Source organism: Lutjanus erythropterus, chromosome 12, assembly GCF_056507025.1.
Source record: "Lutjanus erythropterus isolate fLutEry1 chromosome 12, fLutEry1.hap2, whole genome shotgun sequence".
NCBI classification, from domain to species: domain Eukaryota; kingdom Metazoa; phylum Chordata; class Actinopteri; order Lutjaniformes; family Lutjanidae; genus Lutjanus; species Lutjanus erythropterus.
The window spans coordinates 12,156,973-12,179,051 of NC_139328.1; the positions used below are offsets into that span (position 1 = coordinate 12,156,973).

General features: G+C 42.0%; 1 protein-coding gene across 1 annotated transcript in view; it reads right to left on the minus strand.

Annotated features, from left to right (window-relative positions):
- Positions 1-22,064, minus strand: part of LOC146317684 (apoptosis regulator Bcl-2-like) — a 34,055-nt gene extending 11,991 nt beyond the window's left edge. The window contains exon 1 of the mRNA XM_084731684.1: positions 20,942-22,064. Coding sequence (XP_084587810.1) covers positions 20,942-21,493 — 552 coding nt within the window. The 5' untranslated portion in view covers positions 21,494-22,064. The remainder of the gene's footprint in view (positions 1-20,941) is intronic.
- Positions 22,065-22,079: the final 15 nt, after the last annotated feature.

Genomic DNA, 22,079 nt, shown 5'->3' on the forward strand with positions numbered 1-22,079 from the left:
GAACTGTGGTGCTTTTCCAGAGATAATCATGTGAAACTCAACTTGTTTTGTTCAAATTTCACACTCAGGAATGCAAGGACCACTTGTATAAAGAGCTACTTATACCATCTGTGGCATTTAAAACACGCAGAAGCACTCAGCTGAATGCCATGTTTCTCATTCACTCTGCAGTTTAGGTTAATGATTAAACACCAAAGTAAAACTTTCACATTTCAAACTGCTCTATCAGCTTTAAAACAGCTTTGGATTGCAGTGTGCAGGAACTAGAGCACCTCGTACTTTGGCAAAACAAGGGAGCGTGGGAGCCCCCCCCATAGCTGAACCGCTCTGCCTGATTGGTTCAGATAAAGACCTATGATAGAGACCGTGGGAACCAGCAGATTCCCAGGTGGCCTGTTGCTTCTCCTGTGACAAACACAACCCATGGGAGAGGCTCATTTCCTGTAACAGGGGCGGCACGCTGCTTCAAGCCTTTAAAAGTCATATCCACTGACCCCTTAAGACCTTGAGACCACACAACCACCATCTCAAATGCAGCGGAGCTGAAAATAGACTGACTGATCTGAGCCAGAAACGACTACTGTATACCATGTAATGAATGGGACGTGTGGGAATACCATCTGCAGCGATGTGCAGCGTGTGTGTGTGTGTTTTGAACTTGCCCAAGAAATGAAGTCATTGGATTTTCTCGAAATGATGCATTCAGCTTTTTCTTTTGTTGTGTTTCTTTGTGCCTGCATTGAAGTACAAAGTAAAAGTGAAAATAACCATTTGAGAACAAATGGTAAAAAAAGTAAAAAGGTATCCGGTTAGTAAATGTCTCAAAGTACGATTTACTTTTCATTTTATTGCATTTATACAATTAACCCTTTGCTAAGCCCCGCCCTCCTCAGTGGCTGTTCCTACATCTGTTGAGCTATCCATTCTCGCACTGCACATTTGCTGCAGTGATAACGGCGGCAGATTTAACATTGAAACAGCTCAGCTAAAAGGATGCCTCCTGCTAGCAGATTGTATAAGTGTAGCTAGTCTTAATCTCCTCGAGTCAGCTGACAAGTCTGAGAGCCTCAAGCTTACTTTGCAGTGTTTCTGTCTGTCAAATGTTAAAAAGAGAACCCTGTAAAAGGGTCTTAAAATTACTTAATGGCTGCATATAGGATGTAACATTAATGCTAAATGACTGAGGCTAAAGCTTATATGTAGCAACCGTCACTGTCAAAACACAGACACAGCAGTCCATTCACAGACGTCCTTTAAACGTCAACTGCTCACACATGCTTTTAACATAAATAAAAAAGTATGTTTCCTGCTCACATGTAGCGAAGTAGGGGTGTAAAGTAATATAAACTAGAATTAATTAAGTACAAGTACTATTAATTTGTGATTAAGCACAGTATTCGAGTAAATGTATTTTCCACGGGCAGTAGTTGCCCTCACTTTGACTCACGGCTCTACTTCAAAGGTGTTCTTCAGGGAGCTGCACCTCAAACAGATTATTGTTTTCTCCAACATTATCGGACATCTGAGATCCTCGATCCTGCTCTGCCCCGTCCCAGACTGTGGCCTCTCTAATTTACATGGGTACCCTGCTGAACCTGAAACCTGGCCTGCATGTACGCCAATCACGTAAAACCGCTCCAATATCTTGTTGCCAAAACTGACAAGCTTTCATTTAGCAGCTGACTTTACAAGATGTTTTCTGTGTGAAAGAGGAGACTATGAGAGGCACCTTGCATCTAGCTTTGATGTTCTAATACTTTCTTCTTCGCTGGCATGTTTAATTCTCTTTTAGATGGTGTTACACTCGATTTGTTTGGCACTGCTTCCTAAATTACAGGGGTAACTTGGAATTTCATCAAAGGAAAAATCACAACATTCTGGCTTTTTGTGATCATAAAACTTGCCCTTTTGTTACAAGTTGCTTTTTCTTAGACTTGGAGCTAGGATTTAGGAGTCAGTTAATGGTTCAAAACAAATACAGATCTCTTAGTTACAGTGTCTAACCAACTGAAACTGCCCCCCCCCCCTCCCTTTCTCCACGGTATTCGTATGACTACATGTTTGGCTTGCCTCTAGTCTTTCCCTAGTTACCCGCACGGAGTCTGTGATTTAACCATACTTGGCTCTACCACAGAGAAGCTATAGTCTCAAACCAGACAGTGATGTCATACCCACAGCATCTGGCACAGGAAGTGACTTAACACTAACTGAACTGTCAAGCTCTTTTACAAAGACTTCACTGCTTCTATGAAAAGCCCCTTTTGGAACACCAGGATTGTGTCACTGTGTTACATCAGTGCTTGAAACAAAAACCACGTAGACGGGGTTGGGTAGTAATGAGAAGTAACACATGAGTAAAAAAGTTTTTTCTTTTTAAGAGGAATGAGAAGTTTTCATGTTCCTTTTTTAAAACTGTACTTGTACTTGTTACTTGAGAATATTTTAGAGCCAGTAATCTGCTTTTTACTTAGTTACATTTGTCATTTATACCTTCATTAAGACTAGTCTGCTCATTTAATATCTGTGCTTCCTTTTCTCGCATTAATGAGTGTATTTCTGTGATCTACTGTATGTGTCGTATTTCGCTGACCAGTGTTTGCTAGGATGTCGCTTGCAGGGCTGTCCCATCCAATATGAATATTCACCACGCTACGTTCCTGTACCAGCCCACACAAGCGTGTTTTATCAGTAAGACTAACACCTTTCTTTGTCATCTGTGATGTGAAAACAGATTTTCACACAGACAGAGACTGTTTGATGTTGAAATGGTGTGAGCACATCACCTGCGCTCCGGTTCTATCACTCTTCTCTGTTTCCATCACAAATAGTTTTATGTTTATGGGGATTTCGAGACTTGGTTTGTAAAATTTCCATCCTGCCATGCAGTTGCATTGTGTACAATGACACAGCTGAAGAGCAGAAACTTGTTTACCAAGCACTAGTTTCAACTTCTCCAACACATGCTGTCACAGTGATTTTTGTGACTGCAGCAGCTAATATAATAAATATATGATGCCCCTTATTATTCCCCTTATTTTCTTGTAATAACTTGTTATATTTTGTAATAAGCTACATCCAATATGGCAGTCAGACGTCAGATGTGCCCAAACATGGCCAATGAACAAAGAGCTTCAGGTTCATCTTGACGTAGCACACGGAAGACACGTCCAGAACATCATCCCACAAGATCCTCACATTTATGGTGGCATATCTCCCATCTCGGCTGTTGTAACACAAAGATGAGTCTGCTTTGCTGGACGTTGCTGAGGAGCAAAAGAGCAGATAATCTTGGACATTCTGCTCTGGAGATTTCCTTGCTCATCAAACGGAAGCAGACGGCTCACATTTCTGCTGACTAGGGACACTGAATGAAGTGACTGAATGAACTTAGTGTGGCGATGAGCAGCAGAAACCAGTGAAAGCAAAGTGTGTCTCAGATCTCAAGGGTACTCGAAAGATGATGATGATTTCTAATTCCTCGCTGAAATATTATCCTTCTGTATTTTTGTGAGTTTTTATCTGTTATTGTAAATAACACTGACTGACAAAAAGGAAAAAAAATTGCTGCTCGGCTGGAAGAATCGACCGCGGAGTCTCCGAGTGATGATTCAAATCTTCAACCTTTAGGGGGCAGCCCTAGTAGGATCACTTATGGAGGGAAGCTGAACAAAATGTTCTCAGGACCTTTAAGAAAGGTCACTTCTGTAAAGATTTGAATGCTTTTTCCACCTCAGTCATATTTGCGTCAGGGACGAATCATGTCAAGACAAAGCCAAACTCAATAGAGGAAGGAAAGCAGCTTTCACAGGCTGAGGGCTGAAATTGTGAAATGCGTGACAAAACTTCTCTATCCTGCATGGAGCATGAGGTCATTTTGAGGGGGGAAGGGGAAGCAATAATTTTTGTTACGCAATTTAACTTCCGGCTGAGAAATTAGAAGCATATATCCACAGTCCGTTCTATGTTTTCTGGTCAGCTGTATCAGAAGCAATCTTGGAATTAACTCTGACGTTCTCCCGGCTGAGAAAACTTTTTTTCCTCCCCCTTTTCTCTTCTCAGGCCGGGAAGACTGGGGAAAAGTTCAATGACCTCTCTCAGGCAACCAGCTGATTTTCATCCAGGGGGAGAGGAATGAGAGGAATGCATTGATGTGTGGAAACAAACAACTGCACTGTGTGTGCCCGAGAGGCCTGATATGAGCAGGAATGAACCTTGAGATAACCAAGTCGACTGCAAGGAGCACAGCTACGCCGCACAGCCACACATTATGTAATATAATAACTACATTTAAACCCTTTTCAGATATAGACGAATGTAATTAAAGACTAATCAAGAAGCTAAACACTGGGGTGGACACCACTTCTATTGCTGGTCCTTTATCCTTTGAGTTCAGTGAGACCTTGGAGAGCTATGTTGAGCAGAAAGCTTTAAAAACGGCCGAGCGTTTGAACTATCTGGAGCTGGATGACTCACTCGAGGCTGTGTGACCTTCTCTGTCTGTATGCAGGGACCACAGGGAAACAAGCACAGCACACCTGATGAATGATAATAAGTTGCCTATTGTGACACTGAAGGTTGGTGCGAAAATGTGTGGAAAGCTAATAAGGGACATGACAGTTTCATAATACAGGAGGGTTTTTTTTTTGTATTTTGGCATTTTCTCTCTGGAATAATCCATAGAAAATGGCATTCAGTGACTGCCTGCTGTGAGCCGAGAATCCTTGACACTGCAGTGAATATTAGAAAACACTGTAACATATCATACAGGAATGTTGTGGAATCAAACAATATTTTCTCGTTAACTTAATGGAAATATATATATTCCCTATTCAAGTTTCACTGAACACTTCAGAACTTATAAACATGAGTTCTTCTAACCTGAAGTATTTTGACCTAAAATGCGTTGAATGAATGCACTGTGCAGAGTTCAGTCAACTCATAAAATAAAGTTTCTAAAGTCACAGACTGAGACCTTATTTATGCAAAAAGAAGGGGCTGTTTAAGGTTGGCCATGTTGGGATGTCTCAGATGAAAAATGACCAACATGAAAGAAACATGTCGATACCTTTGGTTGTGGCTTCAAAACCACTTAGAGGTTCAAAGACGGCTGTTCTCGTGGTTTTGCGATCAAAGATAGTCTGGGACAAGGTTCTGATGGTGTCAGAAATTCAGGATAACCATCTCATGATGTGACTGCTGCTACAACATACATCTACTAACCAACCAATAACTAATGCTGATCAACAGTTTTTCACAATTTCCAACATTTTATAGTCCAAACAACTCATCTATTAATTGAGGAAATAATCAGCAGATTAATTTGACAATGAAAATAATCATTTGTTGCAATATGTTACAGGCAAGAGGCACGGTCTGTATACATGCAAACATCAAAACATATTTCTAGTGGGTCATAAGTGATGTTTTTATGAGTCTACACTTTGTTTTTGTTTTTTTTAAGGAAAATCTTGCATGGTAAGCCTTTAAATCAGACAGGGAAAAATGTCTACATACTGTATATTTAGCTGTGACTGTTGGAACATGTGTCTTTTATTTCCATTTTGTGCTAGGTAATGCCCATGTGGATGTTTTCACAAGGACATTCCCCTGCTTTCTGTCAGCAGACGGATCAGCTGAGAATCAGATGATTGTTGAGTCAGATGACTTTAACAGGCAACTTTATCCATCTTTGCTCTATAAATTTCTATGGAGTGAGCTAATGTATTCCTACTCCTGCAGCACTCTACTAACAGCATGAACCCAAATGAAATCAAAGCCATTTGCTCTGCTAGCTCCATTTTGCTTTGCTTTTTCAACTCTGGTGGCCTGACCGTACTTTGCCAACCATCCATACCGTTTTCCAGCAATTACCCCGGGAGTCTTGACCTGGCTGCATGCAGCACATGTGGCAGTAAGAAGGACTGGACTACCTGTGTCTGGCTTTTTATAAGCCTCCTCTGCTTGCTTGCCCTTCCATTTCTCCTCCTCCTCCTAAACCCTGTTAGCCTCACACTCTGATCAAAGACACCTTGTGAAGTCCAGGCATTTCATCCAGGAATATTTTTAACCCCCTGTCCTCCCTGCTGGAGTGCAGGAATGTGATCTCACATTAATTCAAATCTGGAAACATTGAAGGTCGAGAGGTCTGAGTGGCTGTCGTGATAGATTGGGTGGTATCAGAAAATGAGTTTGCCAAAGCTAGCTGATAATTTGGCACAGACACAATCAAAGATCTTCTTTTTTTTTTACAATGTATAGTGAAATTCTGTTGCTTAAATGAGAGAAAATATTGGGATCTTTCTTCTTTTTTCTTTACAGCTTTTTCACCACAAAATGTGAAAGATAAATGAAGCACTTTATAGGTCAATTTGCAGAGTTAATTAAACTTCTGGTGGTTAAATCTGCCGACATGAGAGTCGTCTAGACATGTCACAGTTAACACTCCTCTATAAAGCATAATGGCGCCTGACATAACTGAATCCAGGCATCATAAAAAATTTGCTTTGACATAAGTCACAAGATGATTGCATCCCAGGCAAAAAAAAAAAAACATAACTATTGTAAAAAAATACCAAAAAATGCTCAACAAAATACCTCAGAAGAAAAGGAATCACTGTCAGTTCTCCTGTTTTCAGCTCTCCCTGTTCTCTTTGAAGTATCTGTCATTATTTGAAGTTGTAATGACAGCCCAACAACCAATTAAAGGCAGCAAGGCTTCAGAGTCGACCCAGTGAAATTGATGTAATATAACGCCGTGGCAGTGCTGGGTATGCCCCTGCCGGCGAAATATCCCTGTCAGAAGTAGCATGCAAGAGTCGTCCTCTGAAAACAGCGGGGGTTATCTGAGACAGCGACAAAATGTCTGTGTGCGCTACAGTGTGCTGACAGAATTTGGTTGTAGGTTTTGGGCGGACATGAAGAGTTCAGGTTGGCGAGGAGTTTCACGAACGCTGATCGCTGCCCTGAGACAATACATAGCAGCAGCTGCAGCAGCAGCAGCAACGTTCCCTTGGCAGAGCTTTTATCTTGCAAACATCAGGGTGTATCGTTTTCTCTGCACTTCAAACCTAATCAGTCGCCATCAAAGGTGACTGCCAACAGGGTGGTACTGTCTCACTGGGAGTCAGAGCGCACACCAGTTGAAAGCTGTCAGCATAAAAGTGCTAAAACATCTCGCTGCCAAGGTCTTTCCACAGAGGCACTCTTCACTACAGCATGAATTTCAATAAATCACCTTCATATACAACCTGACATTCACTGCGTTAATTGAGTCTTTGCTCAGAGATACCAACACAAACCATCGGAAACGCTCAATCAATACGACATAGTCAAAGTGATATCCGAGCAATGGCTGACCTCACTCAGCGTCCACCGAAACAGATCAGATTTCCTAAGGGCTGTTTGCTCTGCTGGCAGAAACCACATTGGAGAGGGGGTCCAGAGAATAATTTACCCCAGACCTCCACGGACAAGGCACAGAAATCTATTTACCATTATCTGGCTGTTGTCATTTTTTTGGGAGGCCATGGACTCAGCATTTCGAGAAGAGCCAATAATGGCATGCTGTTTGTTAATGGCCAGTGCTGTGGCTAGTTGCACCAGGAAATCCCAGTGGAGATAGTAGTGGCGTGTGTGTGTGTGTGTGTGTGTGTTGAGGCTGAATGGCACGGCTAACAGGAAGCTAGGCACCCCGGGGCCATCTGCTCCCTGCCATGGCTCACATGTCACCCTGTGACAACACAGCATTATTGATTCACACTGCCACATCCGCTTCTGTGTGTACACGCTGATGTGCCACAGTTATATGTGTGTATGCAGATGCGTGTCAGTGTGTACACAACCATTTTGTGGAGAGCAAATAACTGATTTGCACCAGTACATCCGCTTCTGTGTTTGTCTGTCAGTGTGTGCATATTAACTCTATAAACCTTAAAGGGTCAGTTCAGCCAAATCACAAAACCATATTTCCTCGTTTGTCCCTGGTGGTATATGGCCATGTCAATAAACGTCAAGTCAGTTTTATTTCTTTCACCAAATCATAACAGATTTTTATCTGAGGGGACTTTTCATATAGAGCAGGTCTAGACAGTACACTTTATAATATGCCATGCAGATAGTTTCATTTTTGTAAAGTTTTAAGGCTGCAACAATCCGTATTTTTATATTAACAATTAATCAAATGACTATGTATGATGTGAAAGGTTTCACTGATAAGAACTGAACACAGAATTTTAACCAGACTCTGCAGTTTCTTCCACCTCAATGGGGCATTATGGCCAAGTGAAATATCCAAATCACAGGAAATTTAACCAAGGAGGTAAAATTTCTGAATGAAGCATTGTGGTGCAACAGAGATGCCCAGCAAAAATTACATTATCATCATTTAGTAGTTTTTTTTTCAGTGAAAATTAAACTAAAATTGTGATTCATCTCGAAATTTGTCTAAATACTTGCATATCGTTCAGCCCTACCGCTCACTACTCTCAAAAGCCACCTGTATGCTACCTGCCCAGCAGACAAAGTTAGCGTCTAGCTGGGGGACACAGTATAGCATTTAGCAGCTAAACAGACGGATATTTCCCGCAGGCGTTGGTGGAGACCAAAACGTGACCGAAGGCAAAGTGAATATTGAGCTTGAATTTGTCAAGTTGCCAGAAACATGTTGCTAAATGTGACAATAATATGTCACTGTTACATTTACAGCAGTGGTTCTCAAACTGTGGGGCGTGGCCCCCTGGTAGAACATAGAGCCACTGCAGGAGATGGAGAACGGATGACCAGGAGGAAAATATGGAATAAAACTAAGTTGAAATATGATTTATTTAGGGAAAATAAACAAAAAAACGTTTTCTTTATTTTCTTTATTTGACTAAAATTCAGCTTGCTTTTCCTATCACTGTTAACAATCCATTAAAAAAATTGTAGGGTGTACTTTTATCAAAAAATTGCAGCTCCTACGATTTGGATATTGGACTTAGTCATATTGCAGGTTTGACAATATTTTGATTATTTGTTCAGACTTAATGCGAGGTAAGTAAGAACATCTTGTTTCTGTAGTTTGGGTGAACAGACCCTTTAACAAGTATTTAGGTTATGCTATGCATATAACAGCCTCTCTCTTTGTGAACAAGAAAGTCATTTAGGAGACACTCCCAGTTGCATTTCAAACAGCAGTGGCTATTGTTGCTCTAGAAATTAATTGAGAATATGAAAACTCTTTTAAAACCCGTTTGGGGGTTTGTCCCAAAAATATCTACAGTAGCGAGACAATGGGAGGAACCGTTTAACCTTGCCCTATATTGATATGCCGCACAGCTTGCAAGGGTGTGCCCAGTGGCAAAGTCAGCTAGTGTCTCAGTAGGCTCCTCATTATCCAGCTCCCACCATGACAGGAAAGGTGGAAAACTCTTTTTATCTGCCGTCTCAAATGGTTCATTAGGACGTGTTTTTTTTTCATGCAGATTGGCGGCAGGCTTGTGATGTGAATACAGGCGTGATGATGGCGCGGAAGCAAACAGGGTAGGGATTTATGTGTAACATGACAATTAAAGGACCACACGGGAGCAGTGATGGCAACACTTCTATATTTAGAGGCCTCTCACATGTCCCTGCATTTTTCAGGAATGTGGAACGTTACCTGACACTGAAAGCCACGTCTCGGGGCATTAGTGTGGGATCGGGCACAAAGATGTGTAGAGATGAGTGTATGTCTATGGCGGTGGGGTAAGGGACAGAAGATGAGGAAAAAGACTATACTCATAGAAATAAAAGTGCTAGCTAGAACCATACAGGGTTCTTTGGCTTGTCCCCATAGGAGAACCTTTTTTGGTTCCTCAAGCTTTTGTAAAAGTTCCACTTGGAACCTTTACAGAGAGTTCTACCTAGAAACCAACATAAGGGGTTATACATACAACCATCTGCAAAAGGTTTACCCCAGAACCCCCTCTGAGAGGTTCTATAGAGAACCCTTCTATGTTGCAATAGTTCCTACCACAACCCTCTCAGGGGGTTCTATCCAAAACCTTCGTCCTAGCTAGAACGAGAATGCTAACAAGAACGATACCCTTTCTACATTTCAAGGGTTTCATCTTGAACCCACCTGAGGGTTCTACCAAGAATATTCTTACAAAGAACCATAAAGGGTTCATAAAGGGTTCTTCAGCTTGTCCCCTCGAACCACTTTTAATTCCTGGCAGAACACTTTAGAAAGGTTCCACTGGGAAATCTTCCAGAGAGTTCTACCTAGATCCCAACATAAAGAGTTATACCTAGTGCCAGAACTGCCTATGAGAGGTTCTACAGAGAACCCTTCGGTGGTGTAATGGCTCCACCCAATCTTTCCACCTTCCTCAGATGCTAACAAGAACTCAGCTTACTGTTTATCCATTTATATTTCTAGTGCTTTATCTCAAATCCACCCAGAACCGGCAGTTTGGATGAAAAGGGTTCTTAATGTGACACTTAGTCTTACAATGAACCCTTGATCAACCCTTCTGAATTTAATTATCTGTATGTATATATGTTGTATTTTGTGTGTATTATGAAGGAACAGCAACTCTAAACAGTCTTATGTTGTATAATGCTAATAAATTACTTTGCGTCACTGAGGAACCCTTTCATAAAGCGAATGGTCAGCCCTTCAGGAAGTACCCTTTTGGAACTCTTATTTCTAAGAGTGTAGACACAGAGGAGGTAATCTCTAAACTGGAGCGCAGGCAGCCGTTGGGCTTCTACTTGAGGGACATCCATTTAGTGTCCGAGTTTATCTGCTCCATATATTATTCATCAGTGTGTGTTCTGACTGGGACAGCAGTGCTTTTAAACAGCTCAGGCACGTGTCCCTCACGAAGCAGGAAAACAGCAGGCTGAGTTGATTACAGATTTGAGCAAAATATTAAAAAAGGAAACACAATCATATGGCTGAATTCACAAATACCAATCTGTAGGCTCACATGGCCCCCAGAGGCATACATGTGACAGACAAAATAAACAAACAAAAACCACACACGCGTCAAACCGCCTACAGTGGTTCCTGAATGGAGCACGCTCAGCTGACATGATCGTCCCAACAACAAAATGACCCAAACCCTGCGCCGACTGGCCACTCAGGAAAAGAAACACCCAGGTCGTCTCCATTATTTATTTACAGTTGCTGTTCCCCAGCAGACATTCCTCTGACTCTCCTGAGGAGGCCCAGAAATAAGCACACAGGACAGGGTGGAGGGTCTCTGGGGAGAGGTGAGGTGGTGGAAATAGACGCAGCTCTCGCAAAGCACCAGAAGTATGTTTTAGAAACGAAACAGAACTGTATTTCTGCACTAGTGGTGCTGTTAAAGTGATTTCCAGTCACAACAAAGGTGCGCGTTTGTGGTGTGTTCATGAAATGCTCGGCATGTGTGGAATGGTATAGGATGGTGTAAACATGACATAGAAAGTAAGGAGTGTCATGTCAGACTGAAAAGAGATCAAACTGAGTGTCTGACCTTACATTCAAGTCATAAGAATCCTTTGTTTGGGTGAATTTAGCTTTAGAGAGACAGTATTTTCCTCTGTCTTCATGATACCAGCCTTTTCCATAATTAAGACTGACAGCATGTCTACAGTTTGTGCATTTGACTTGATTTTATTGTCAGAGAAATAAAAGATTGCAGTTGAATAAATAGCTAAATTATTCATTGCACCATATGCAGCTGCAACGAAACCTTACATTTGTTGTTCTGCTGTATGTAGTGAAAGGCTGCAGGCTGATAATGCAAAGCAGGATTGCTCTTGCTGCAAGGAAAGGCCACAAATAGATCTAAATCTAAATCTACCATTTTTCTTTTGTGAACACTAGCTGCAGTTACATGGGTAATATTTCTTCAACCCGATTAAAAACATTCTGATTAGAGATTCCAACTTAACTGTTTTCATGGATGCTAATGTGATGCAATAAGATGTCTTTACATGCCCCAGAGTAATCATCAGAATATACCCTTATTGACATGCGCAGAGTGGTTCAGCGAGTTCAGAATATATTTTATAGACATAGCAACAATTATTTGAACTTTTATTGGTTTATCAGCTAAAACCTCTCACAGAGGAACGTCTATTGGGGGAACGTAGCAACAACATACAAACAAGATACAAACAGATTACACAAGTTGATATTTTTTCACAATGTCGTGCTGATATTTAACTCTTGTGTTGTCATGTTATGCATGTATAAAATGACTGATTTTTTAATGGAATTTGTACTGTTCTGTTCTGTGGGGAGCTTGCTATGTCAAATACCCTTTAAATGTGCTGTAATTGTATGTTTCTTCGCACATTAATAAATGTATACATCAGACAGTTCGAAAAACACGATGTCATGCAACTCAGCACAAAATTCTTATAAATTCGGCATATAAGCCTTGACAAAGCTATACTTATTTAGACAAAACTCCAACTTTCATACATGCCAAGTAACATCATTTGATGAAAAGTGGTCCTGACAACAGGCAAACGGATTATGAAAGTTGATATTTTATTGCTGTGATACTTCTTCTGTAGGATATACATTAAGCTTATGTATTACTGTAGGTGATTGGTAAACGCTCTTACAGTGCTGTTGTTTTGTTATACATTGGCCATATTTCTGTCTGTCCCAGAAGCCTGTCCTGTCTGTTCATATCGCCTCATGTTGCCTCCATGTGGGGCAGACATGTGCAGAAGGACTATATTTAGTCCAACCAAAGGGAATTGATTGGATTAAGTGTTTACATGATTATTATATGCAAGTATTTACTAATCGAATGGATTATCAAAGGTTTACACCACCCCTCTCAAACCAACTCAAAAGTCCTACTGATAGTCAGATCAGACTCGCCTCTTCTGATTGAGGTGGTTACATTAGGCATTTTATTCTGATTAGGCTAATATTCTGATCATTAGGTATATTTACGTGGACTCTAATATTACTCTAACAGGATAAAAGTGATTGCAGCAAAAAAAACAAAAAAAAAAACAGACTGGAGCAGTCTCTTAATTGTCACTCAAACTGCACCACCTAAACTGTTAAGGATTACTAAATCTTCCTTCCAAAGTATTTCCACACGCGGGACTGAATATTTGGAACAAAGGTCTTTATGCTTTGAGCATCTCGGAGACCCAGACAGCAGAGCGACACGAGATCTCTGCAGGCTTGTTCCTGAAAGAAAGTATTCATGTCAGCCTGATTCTGAGAGTTAGAGCCCAGAGCTGCCTGCGTCTGTAGGAAATGTTTCTGAGATTACAGTTGCCGGGCTGATGGGTGTAAACACAGTGGCAGATGGCGAGCGACCGAGGCCTGCGCAGGAAAAGGGGTACAGTACGGGGGAAAATCTTGGCTGCTTCTCGCCACACTGAGCTCTTTTGTGGTGTGCAGTCTCCATTACAGAGCTCAGAGTCCACAGCAAGAGATAACATTGTTGTGAAAAGCAGTGAAATTATGACGTTGTTTCTGTGTTTTGAAATGATGGGTGGGAGGGACACCCTAAATGCTATTTGCATGAGTAATCGTATGTTCCCATGTCTGATTGCTGCAAACGAGACAGCAGAGTTCGTCCCGCATACTAATTTTGCAAGGCCAGACTAATTAACAACTACTAATTAACAGATAAAAAAAGGAAACGACCGACTGTGACAGCATGCAGAGTGAAAAGAGAAGATTTCTGGATGGATCAATCATGACCTGTGGTGTTCATTACACTGTAGAAGCTTGTGTCCTCAAACATAGCTTTCCTCTCACTGTCAATACAGACTTCTTTTTGTTGGGAGAGGAGTTCAAAGTCACGGGAAAGCTATGAACACTTCCTGAACGTTGCCACAGTTAGAACTGACTTGTGTCAACAGATTGAATTTGCATCAAGGAGACACAAATTGGATGTAAGTGAGATCTCATCAGGATGTTCTATTTTTTGCTTTCTTGTGAGTGGCTGCATGTGCCTCCTTTGTGAGTGAGTTTGTTTGGGTTTTTTTTTTCCCTGCATCTACTCTGCAGACATGTCACCTATATGGAGATTAATGACTTCCTCGTTGTCCCAGATCCACTCAGCCTCAACGAGGGAGGAGAGGGGCGCAGCCAGATGCCCGCAATACCGTAGCAACATGCAGGTCCCACCCGCCGACGAGCAGATTGTGCTCAGGGAATCCCCCACAGGATGGACCCAGCCCAAGCCAACTTACATTGTTTTCTTCTCACACACACATACACACATACAGACACAGACACACACACATACAGACACCTGTAACACACATAGAAATAGGCCACCCGGCTAGCAGCATTCCTCAGACACCTGATCCTGCTGTTTGAGGCTTCAAAAAAGGTTTTCATGACATTAACTCCTTCCTCATGTCGACTCAACCTGACCTGATCAATCCTTGTACAAATAACACAACTTCAAATTGCACTGGGATGAGCACTGTTTACATTTTATAGACCAATCGATTACTCATGAAAATAATCAACAGATTAGTCAATAATCAAAATAATTGTTAGTTGCAACCCTAATTTATACTACATCACCTGATACTTTTTGTGTGTGGTATTTGCACACATCTGCTCCACATAAGTCAATGAGAACACAAAACTGGACTTTGGTGTAAGTTCTGCACGCAATTTCAAAGCCTAAAGCTGTCTTATTTGTATACTTAATGAAGAAACTGGGCTGATTTGCTACCTGAAAAGAGAACATGTGTACAGTGCTAGCAGTTCTTAAGGTTGCATAGAGCTAAATGCAAATGGGCATGCTACCATGCTCACAATGACAGTGCTAACATGTTGATGTTGAGCAGGCATGTTTACTATCATGGTGTAACATGTTAACATGCTAATATTTTGCTAATTAGCAGTAAACACAAAGTACAGCTGAGGCTGTTAATGATATGATAATGGTGCTACATAAAAAGAGATCACCAACAGTCTCATGACAGTTCATTCTGCAGTCAAGCTGGCAATAATGAATACGTAACATCTGGTTAGACTTTCAAAATAAAGCTTGCTGAGACACATTTCAGGTAATAGTTGCTGTTTGGTTACATTTAGGCAACAAAACTACTTGGTTAGGTTTAAGAAATGATTGTGGTTTGGGTAACTACTTCCTTCCTTCTTTTTTGTTCCTTTCAGATAAAGTAAGGGGATTGCCAAAATCAGTGGGATTAATTGTCTAGGGACCATATACACATGCCAGCCCATCCTATAATTTTGAGATATTACAGTTTGGACCAAAGAAATTAATTTCTCAACATCACATCTTACGCTATTCTCAGTCATTTTATCCAAACTTGTGAAACCGCTATTTTTCTCTTGCAGCACATTTTGGCATTTTGCTTTGTGCCGCCCCCTCAGCCAGTCAAATGTCTGAGGTCAAGCATGTAATTTCAGAAGTCGGACGCCGTCTGCCACTTTGTTCAATCACTTGGTATTTACTGCAAGAGAGTGTAAATAAACACAGGTGCAGCATGTGTGGGTGAGGCTGCAGCCTGAATACAATCGTCCCCTGATGAGTGCAATTTCTGCCACCACAAAGGATGAATTCATACAGGTGGAGAAAAGTGAGGACAATGAAAGGACAGTGTGTTACATCCCGGAGTGTGTGGGTAGTAATCAGTGCAGAGTGGGAGTCATTTCACCCTCAGCTGGGTTTTGCAAATACAGTAACTGCTTTGTTATTTCTAAAGGGCAGATAGTTTTGTTTAACTTAAAGTATATTTGACTCACCGGTGATGCCTAGACTCAACAACGATTAGTGGGCACTCCTATTTTGGGTTCAAAAACAACAGGAAACAGAGGGTGGCTGATAGAAAGCTGTTTCCACACCACTCTCACATGTCAAAATGTCAGTAATGGGTTGATTAGCCCCCACTTTTGTTTTAAGGGTGGTGGCAAACACAAGACTCACCTCTTGCACACAATGGATAGTGTACGGGACTAAAAACACAACCTGTCTAAAAAAACATATAACAAGGTTTATTGTTATAATCTGTACCCTCACAGGGCCAAAGCCTCATCAGAAGGCTGCACTTATTCAAACACCGGACCTGATTCCTTTAAGAGCCACCTGGAACATTTATGACCTGTATGTAACTTCAAAAAAAGTGTGACTCCTAAGCAGGATAAGTAGATTAGACAAAAAAAAATGCAGCACATTCGCATCAAAACAATCCCCTCAAAGCTTTCAGACTAAAACAGATTGATTACCAGTTTATATCCAAACAGTAGCAGCTATTGTTGGGAGCGTAGGTAGAACTGAGGACGCTGATGTCGTGTCCTCAGTTTTTCTGGAAATTTGTTTGAGCAACTGGAGGTGTTAATCTCTTCAACCCTGCGAGGATGCCCACGTCCCCAGCTGACATTACTCTTTACTCAGAGGTTTGGTTTTGTTTTTTCTTTTTTTTGAGCTTTTTGCCTTTAATTCATGGGACAGCTTGTAGATAAGTAATGGGGGAGAGAGAGAGAAGGGGACACATAGCAAAGGGTTGCAGGCTGGAACTGAACCCATAGGCGCTTCTGGGGATCCAGCCTCCATATATTGTCCACTGGCTGAGGTACTGGGGCACCAGTTGTGAGCTCACTTTTACGGCAAGAGTGAAAATGCAGGTGTCATTTGAAACTAGCAGCCCATTTATACCTGGTATTAAAATGGGATCTGTATCCACATGTTATCCAGATTGCTGTATGGATTGTGTTTACACCTACCTGAGATCCAAACACAACGCAAGCCAGACTACTTCCTGATGTCGTCAGGCAGATCTGATCATGAAGCGTTTACATCTTGCATTAATATGTTTTTCCTCATCTGGATAACTTCTCTAGAAACAGGCCACATTTTAATACCAGTTGTAAATGGAGTGTTAAAGACCTAATTAGACCTAAGGAATCCATTGGCACCAACCATGTCACGCTACCTTGTCAGGAAGGAGACTAAATAACGCACCAAAGTTAGGCTAAATTTTGGTGAGGGGAACAACTGGCATGGCCATTTTCAAAGGGGTCCATTGACTTCTTACCTGAAAATATCTGAATGAAAGACATGTCAACGTTAGGCTGGTCTCATGCATTTTTAGGGGCATGCAGGTTTTTGCATGCAGTATAAATGTCTTATTTTTGCCTGATCTATTTGAATATTTTTGCATATTAGGGTCCATAAACAGTACTGGATAATTATAAATTGTGTACAACTGGAAAGCTGAGACTCTTGTGGATTAAGTGAGTCCAACTGTATTCATGTGTGATGATGTTTGTAACCATAGTAGCCATTTCACTGTAGTGAGACAATTTATTGAAACTTCAGCTCAATGTATAGCGACCTGTTGTGACCTCTCTAAATGTCAAAAGTCTTTCACATAATCACAATGTGAATTTTTCTATGGTGTTCCTCATAGTCTTGGTGTCTTAATGTGGTATATTTGATGGACTTTGGACCATTTTTATCAATTCTCAAAGTGGTAAAAATGGTTAAATATGTACCAAATCTATGTAATAAATTGTATCAACCCAAAAACTGCTGCAGCAACTAGACCATGGGAATAGCCATCATATACTTCCAACATAATGTTTTAGACCCTTATACAGTCTAAACTTTAAAAAATATAGATAGATGCCTAAAAAACCCCTCAATTTATTACAGATTTATGATTAAAAAAATCTTGAGACACACAATGCATCTCAAATTAATCTGCAGCTTTACAGCTTTTAGATGACGTATGCCACTGCTATGTGGCATATACTGTTGACCTGCTATCTCCTCCTAAAGATCACGATCTCAGTATCTCTAAAATCCTGACTGCAGCCCTGAGATCACTCATGAGGAATGTCTGATAAGAAACCTCAGCAACTTGGGGTGTGGATGCATAATTCAGGAAGAAATCAGTACAAAATCAACAAACCTTTACTCGCAATACACACCAAAGAAACATCCCAGACTCTTCAGTGTATAAGAAACTCTTTAGCTCTAAAGAATAGCAACAAACAATGCGGGGAAAACAACATTTTGCCGCATGCTGAATGATACAGTGACTTTTCTACTGTATATTTCAAACACTTGCCAGCCAGTCAGTAAAAAAAAGGAGAAGCTGAAATACACAAATGCAGTGTGGAGCACAGACAAAGCTCTGTGCCTACAGTGTCAGTTATTAAATGTCAGGTAATAACTGAAACACAAACACAGCTCAGGAAATTCCCCACCTGAAGGGCATTCAAATCATTATATAAATCAACACCAGTGTCTGTTAGACATCTAACTGTCTGAAGCTCAAAACATTCATGGTATAAACTCACATAAGCCCATGTTAATATATACTGTATTAAATTGTTTTAGAGCCTAGTTTGAGCCTCGGTGCTGAGGGCAGAAATCCACCAAAATGACCCAAAGTGGAAACATACGCTTTCAAATAATCCTGCATAATCCTTTGGATTAAAAGACTGTTCTCTCCCTCTAAAGTGGACGCAGAGCAGCACAGACACAGTCATCTCCGCCCAGCTGGAAAACACAGACTATGATGATGACCTACATTATTGTACAGTGGGCACAGGCTCCAGAGACCTCGAGCAGCCCAGCCTGCGCCAGCTTCAAGGCACAGGTCTAAAAAAGCAGACAAAAGAGTTCCAACCTAGATGCACAGAGGACTGAATGCTAAACACTGTGGCTGCAGATTAGCACCCTGTGTTCCTGGAGGGCCCTCCCTCTGTTGCCTGCCTTTGATATGTGGCACAACCTGCCACCTCCAGGGGCAAGGCAGACTCAAGGGGAATGTTAAACGGTCCTTCCCTTTGAGATGAAATGTTTGATATGAATCATTGATGACCCCCACGCTTCGCCACCCCCCAATTCTGATACCTTCCGGCTAAGAAAACACAGCAACACAAATGTTATGCTCTCATTAAGAGCACCTCTGTTAATTAGAAGCTAATTCATGGCAGATTGGGTTAATAGCTGTCGAGGAGCACAGATGAGGAGGCTGCTGTCACTGTGCCCTTCAGTGTCTGCAGACAAGGAGAATTGTTGCAAAAACGGATGCGATATTGCACACATTTTTCTAGTTCAACTTTTTCAATTTCTCTGTGAATGAGTATGTGCACTGTCAATCATTTAAGATGGTTCAACTTAAATTCCCCTGCTGCCTAAAAAATGTGAGTTAACTGAACATCGGTTGTGTAATTACTTCAGAGTCGTCTTATGGGTTTAGAAAATGTTAAACTAATTGATCCTTCCTAAGTCCCGCCCCTTTTTTCTCTAAGCTCCAATAACAGTTCAGCAAACTTGGTACCTCGGTCAACTTTCTCCTTTTCTTGTAAAAGTGACATATAGAGTTGCCTCTCCTTGTTAGTACTTGAACTTTATGTGTAATTTAGTTGTGCAGAAAACGGTCCTGATAGCTGAGCGCTGTCCAGCCACCCCCAGAGGCCTGAACATATTATTCCAATAGTTTTCTGTTTGCTGACATGTGTCTGGCCTCCGCCGTCCCGTTCAAACCATAGCCTACAGCATCACATCACAGCAGCACTGAAGCACTTGGGCAGAGTAAAGCTTTCGATGAAGGTAAATGTTGAAATTACCACTTAGCTCTTTCTAGTGCAATGAATTCAAAGTGAAATGTGTAGCATTGTTTATAAACGCATCATTGAACATTGGTCCCCAGCTCAATTAATGAGGGAGGTAGACAGTGAGGTAGCCAAGCTAATTAAACAGTATTTTCTGGCTGTTTAACAGGGTTACGCTCTACACAAATTAGTATGTCCACACCTATGTGCAACGCCAGTTTTTGGACAGCTGAAGCGATCCTCAGTCTTCTTTGCCTGTGTGTGTATGTGTATGTTACTCTTTCTGCAGCTCTCACACACAGAGAGCTGAGAAAAGCAAAGGAAAACGCAGTCTAGTTGTTTGCCGATACATTTTTGTCCTGATACTGATTGCAATACCTGAACGTTGCATATTAGCCCACATCTATCCCATACCAGTGCGTTAATTTATTTAAAAAAAAAAAAATAGGTGTATAGGTCTACTACTAAACCCTGTATGATGTGATATGATTGGTAGTATTGTTATATGGCCTGGCTCAGGTTAAAGCAGGTTAAAAAAAAAATGAATACCGTAGACCATGACTTCCCATCCTGGGAAAAACATAACACTGCTGGGAAGTGGCATTTGGGGGTTAATAAATTATGTGGCGTAAGATGGGTGGATAGACTTGTGCTTGTGGAGGCCAATAACGATACTGGTATCAGAACAACACTAGTTTTTTATATTGTTATGATTTCAAAGCTTGCACGCTATGTTGGCTGGGGGCTATACACTGATGCCAAACAGGCTGAAGCCCAGAAATATCCAGCAAAACGTCAGAAAATAAGGAAATACAGGCAGAAGGCTCTCCGCAGATACAGACACAACCACTTTTAGTGGGCCATAACTGATGACTTAGAGGAATTGTGTTTACATGAGTCTATAGTTTGGTTTTCAGGACACTGTTGCATATTATGCCTTTAAATACAGTTTTAGAAAGCTTTAGTTCCCTTTGGACTCTCCCCTCCTCGCCCTGACAGCAGCGTCACCACCACTGGCTCTGCAGTTGACAGGGCGGCTTTTATTCAGAGCGTCGGGAGGTGTGACAGAGCACGTTGTCTGATTGGTCAAGCAAGTTTAACAGCCATCACGGCCATCCAATCAAAGCAGTTCATAAGTGAGGCCGTCCATCTCGAGCACTGGTGCTGTCGTGCGTAATGGGCGCATCTAGATCGATCTTAAGAGATTTTTATTAATGACCCACTACATCTGTGGTTTTATTAAGTTATATCAGAGCATAAGTATTGATAACAATTACACATGCGAGCACTAACTGAATCTAGTGATTAAAACATGTTCAAGCAGAGCAGAGGAGGACTTTTGCGCCCCCGTGGCACACAGCTGCACAGCGCTCAACTATACGGAATCAGACCTACCCATCCCCCGTTATCTTGTATCCAGCTGTTCAGAGGTCCATTTAAATACTCCGTCATCCACTCCGCGATGTTGTCCACCTGCGGCGTCATCTCCTCCTTGGCCACGCACTCCACGCACACCGTGCCCCCGAACTCGAAGAAAGCGATAATCCGGCCCCAGTTCACCCCGTCCCGGAACAGTTCGTCTATCACCTCGGCGAACCTCCTCTGCGCCGTGGTGGAGGTGAGATACAGCTGCCGCGACATCTCCGTGAAGTCCGGCTGGTACAGTCTCTCAAGTTCGTCCCCAGCCTCCCGCAGGACTCTGTGGATGGCGGCGTGCGGGTCGGACTGTGGCAGACGCTTGCAGTGATGCGGGATGCTGTCGCTGTCGGGCCCGGTGCTGCTGGCCTCACGGCACCGGCGCACCAAAGTCGGCGGAGGGGAAACTATCGACCCATTATTAGCAGCATCTTCATCCCGGACGTCGTCAAGCCCCCACACGTAGCCCTGCTTGGAGAGTTTATGGCTGATATACTTTTCCACAATGGTGCGATTATACTCGTTCGCCATCCCGGCTTGATTTGGCACTTTGTACAGACAGATGTTGCCCTAAATAAAATGCATTATGACCGAATTTGTGCGCTGTACAATGCACAGCACAGGCTCATCCAAAACTCGATTATATTCAGATATGAGCAATGCAGCGAGTAATCCCACATATGGAGGAAATGCTTCGTGAGTTGATCAAAAAACTGCACCAAAAAACGTTTAAAAAGTCCAAAATTACTGTGTCTCTGTGTGAGCAGCAGTCTTCGTTTCCCGAATCCTTGGAGGGACGTTGGCGACCTTCTGTTTGCATAGAAATCCAATATGCGGAAGAGGTTGGAGTAGTGTTGATCTATTCCTGTGCACATCACCCATACGTGAATGCGTGGCGAATAAAAACATGAATGAAGGCCAAAGTTGTACGCCTTCAAACGCCGCCAACTATTTTAGCAGCGTTTACGCACAACCAGGCGCAGGACTGTGAGCCAGACAAGGTCGGACTGAGTCCTCTCTTCCACGATTGCTCCTCATATCCTCCTCAGCAGCTCCCTCCTCGCCGCCAGTTGGCCGCACGCACTCTGCTGGTGAGGTATTTTCCTGACGTCAGCCA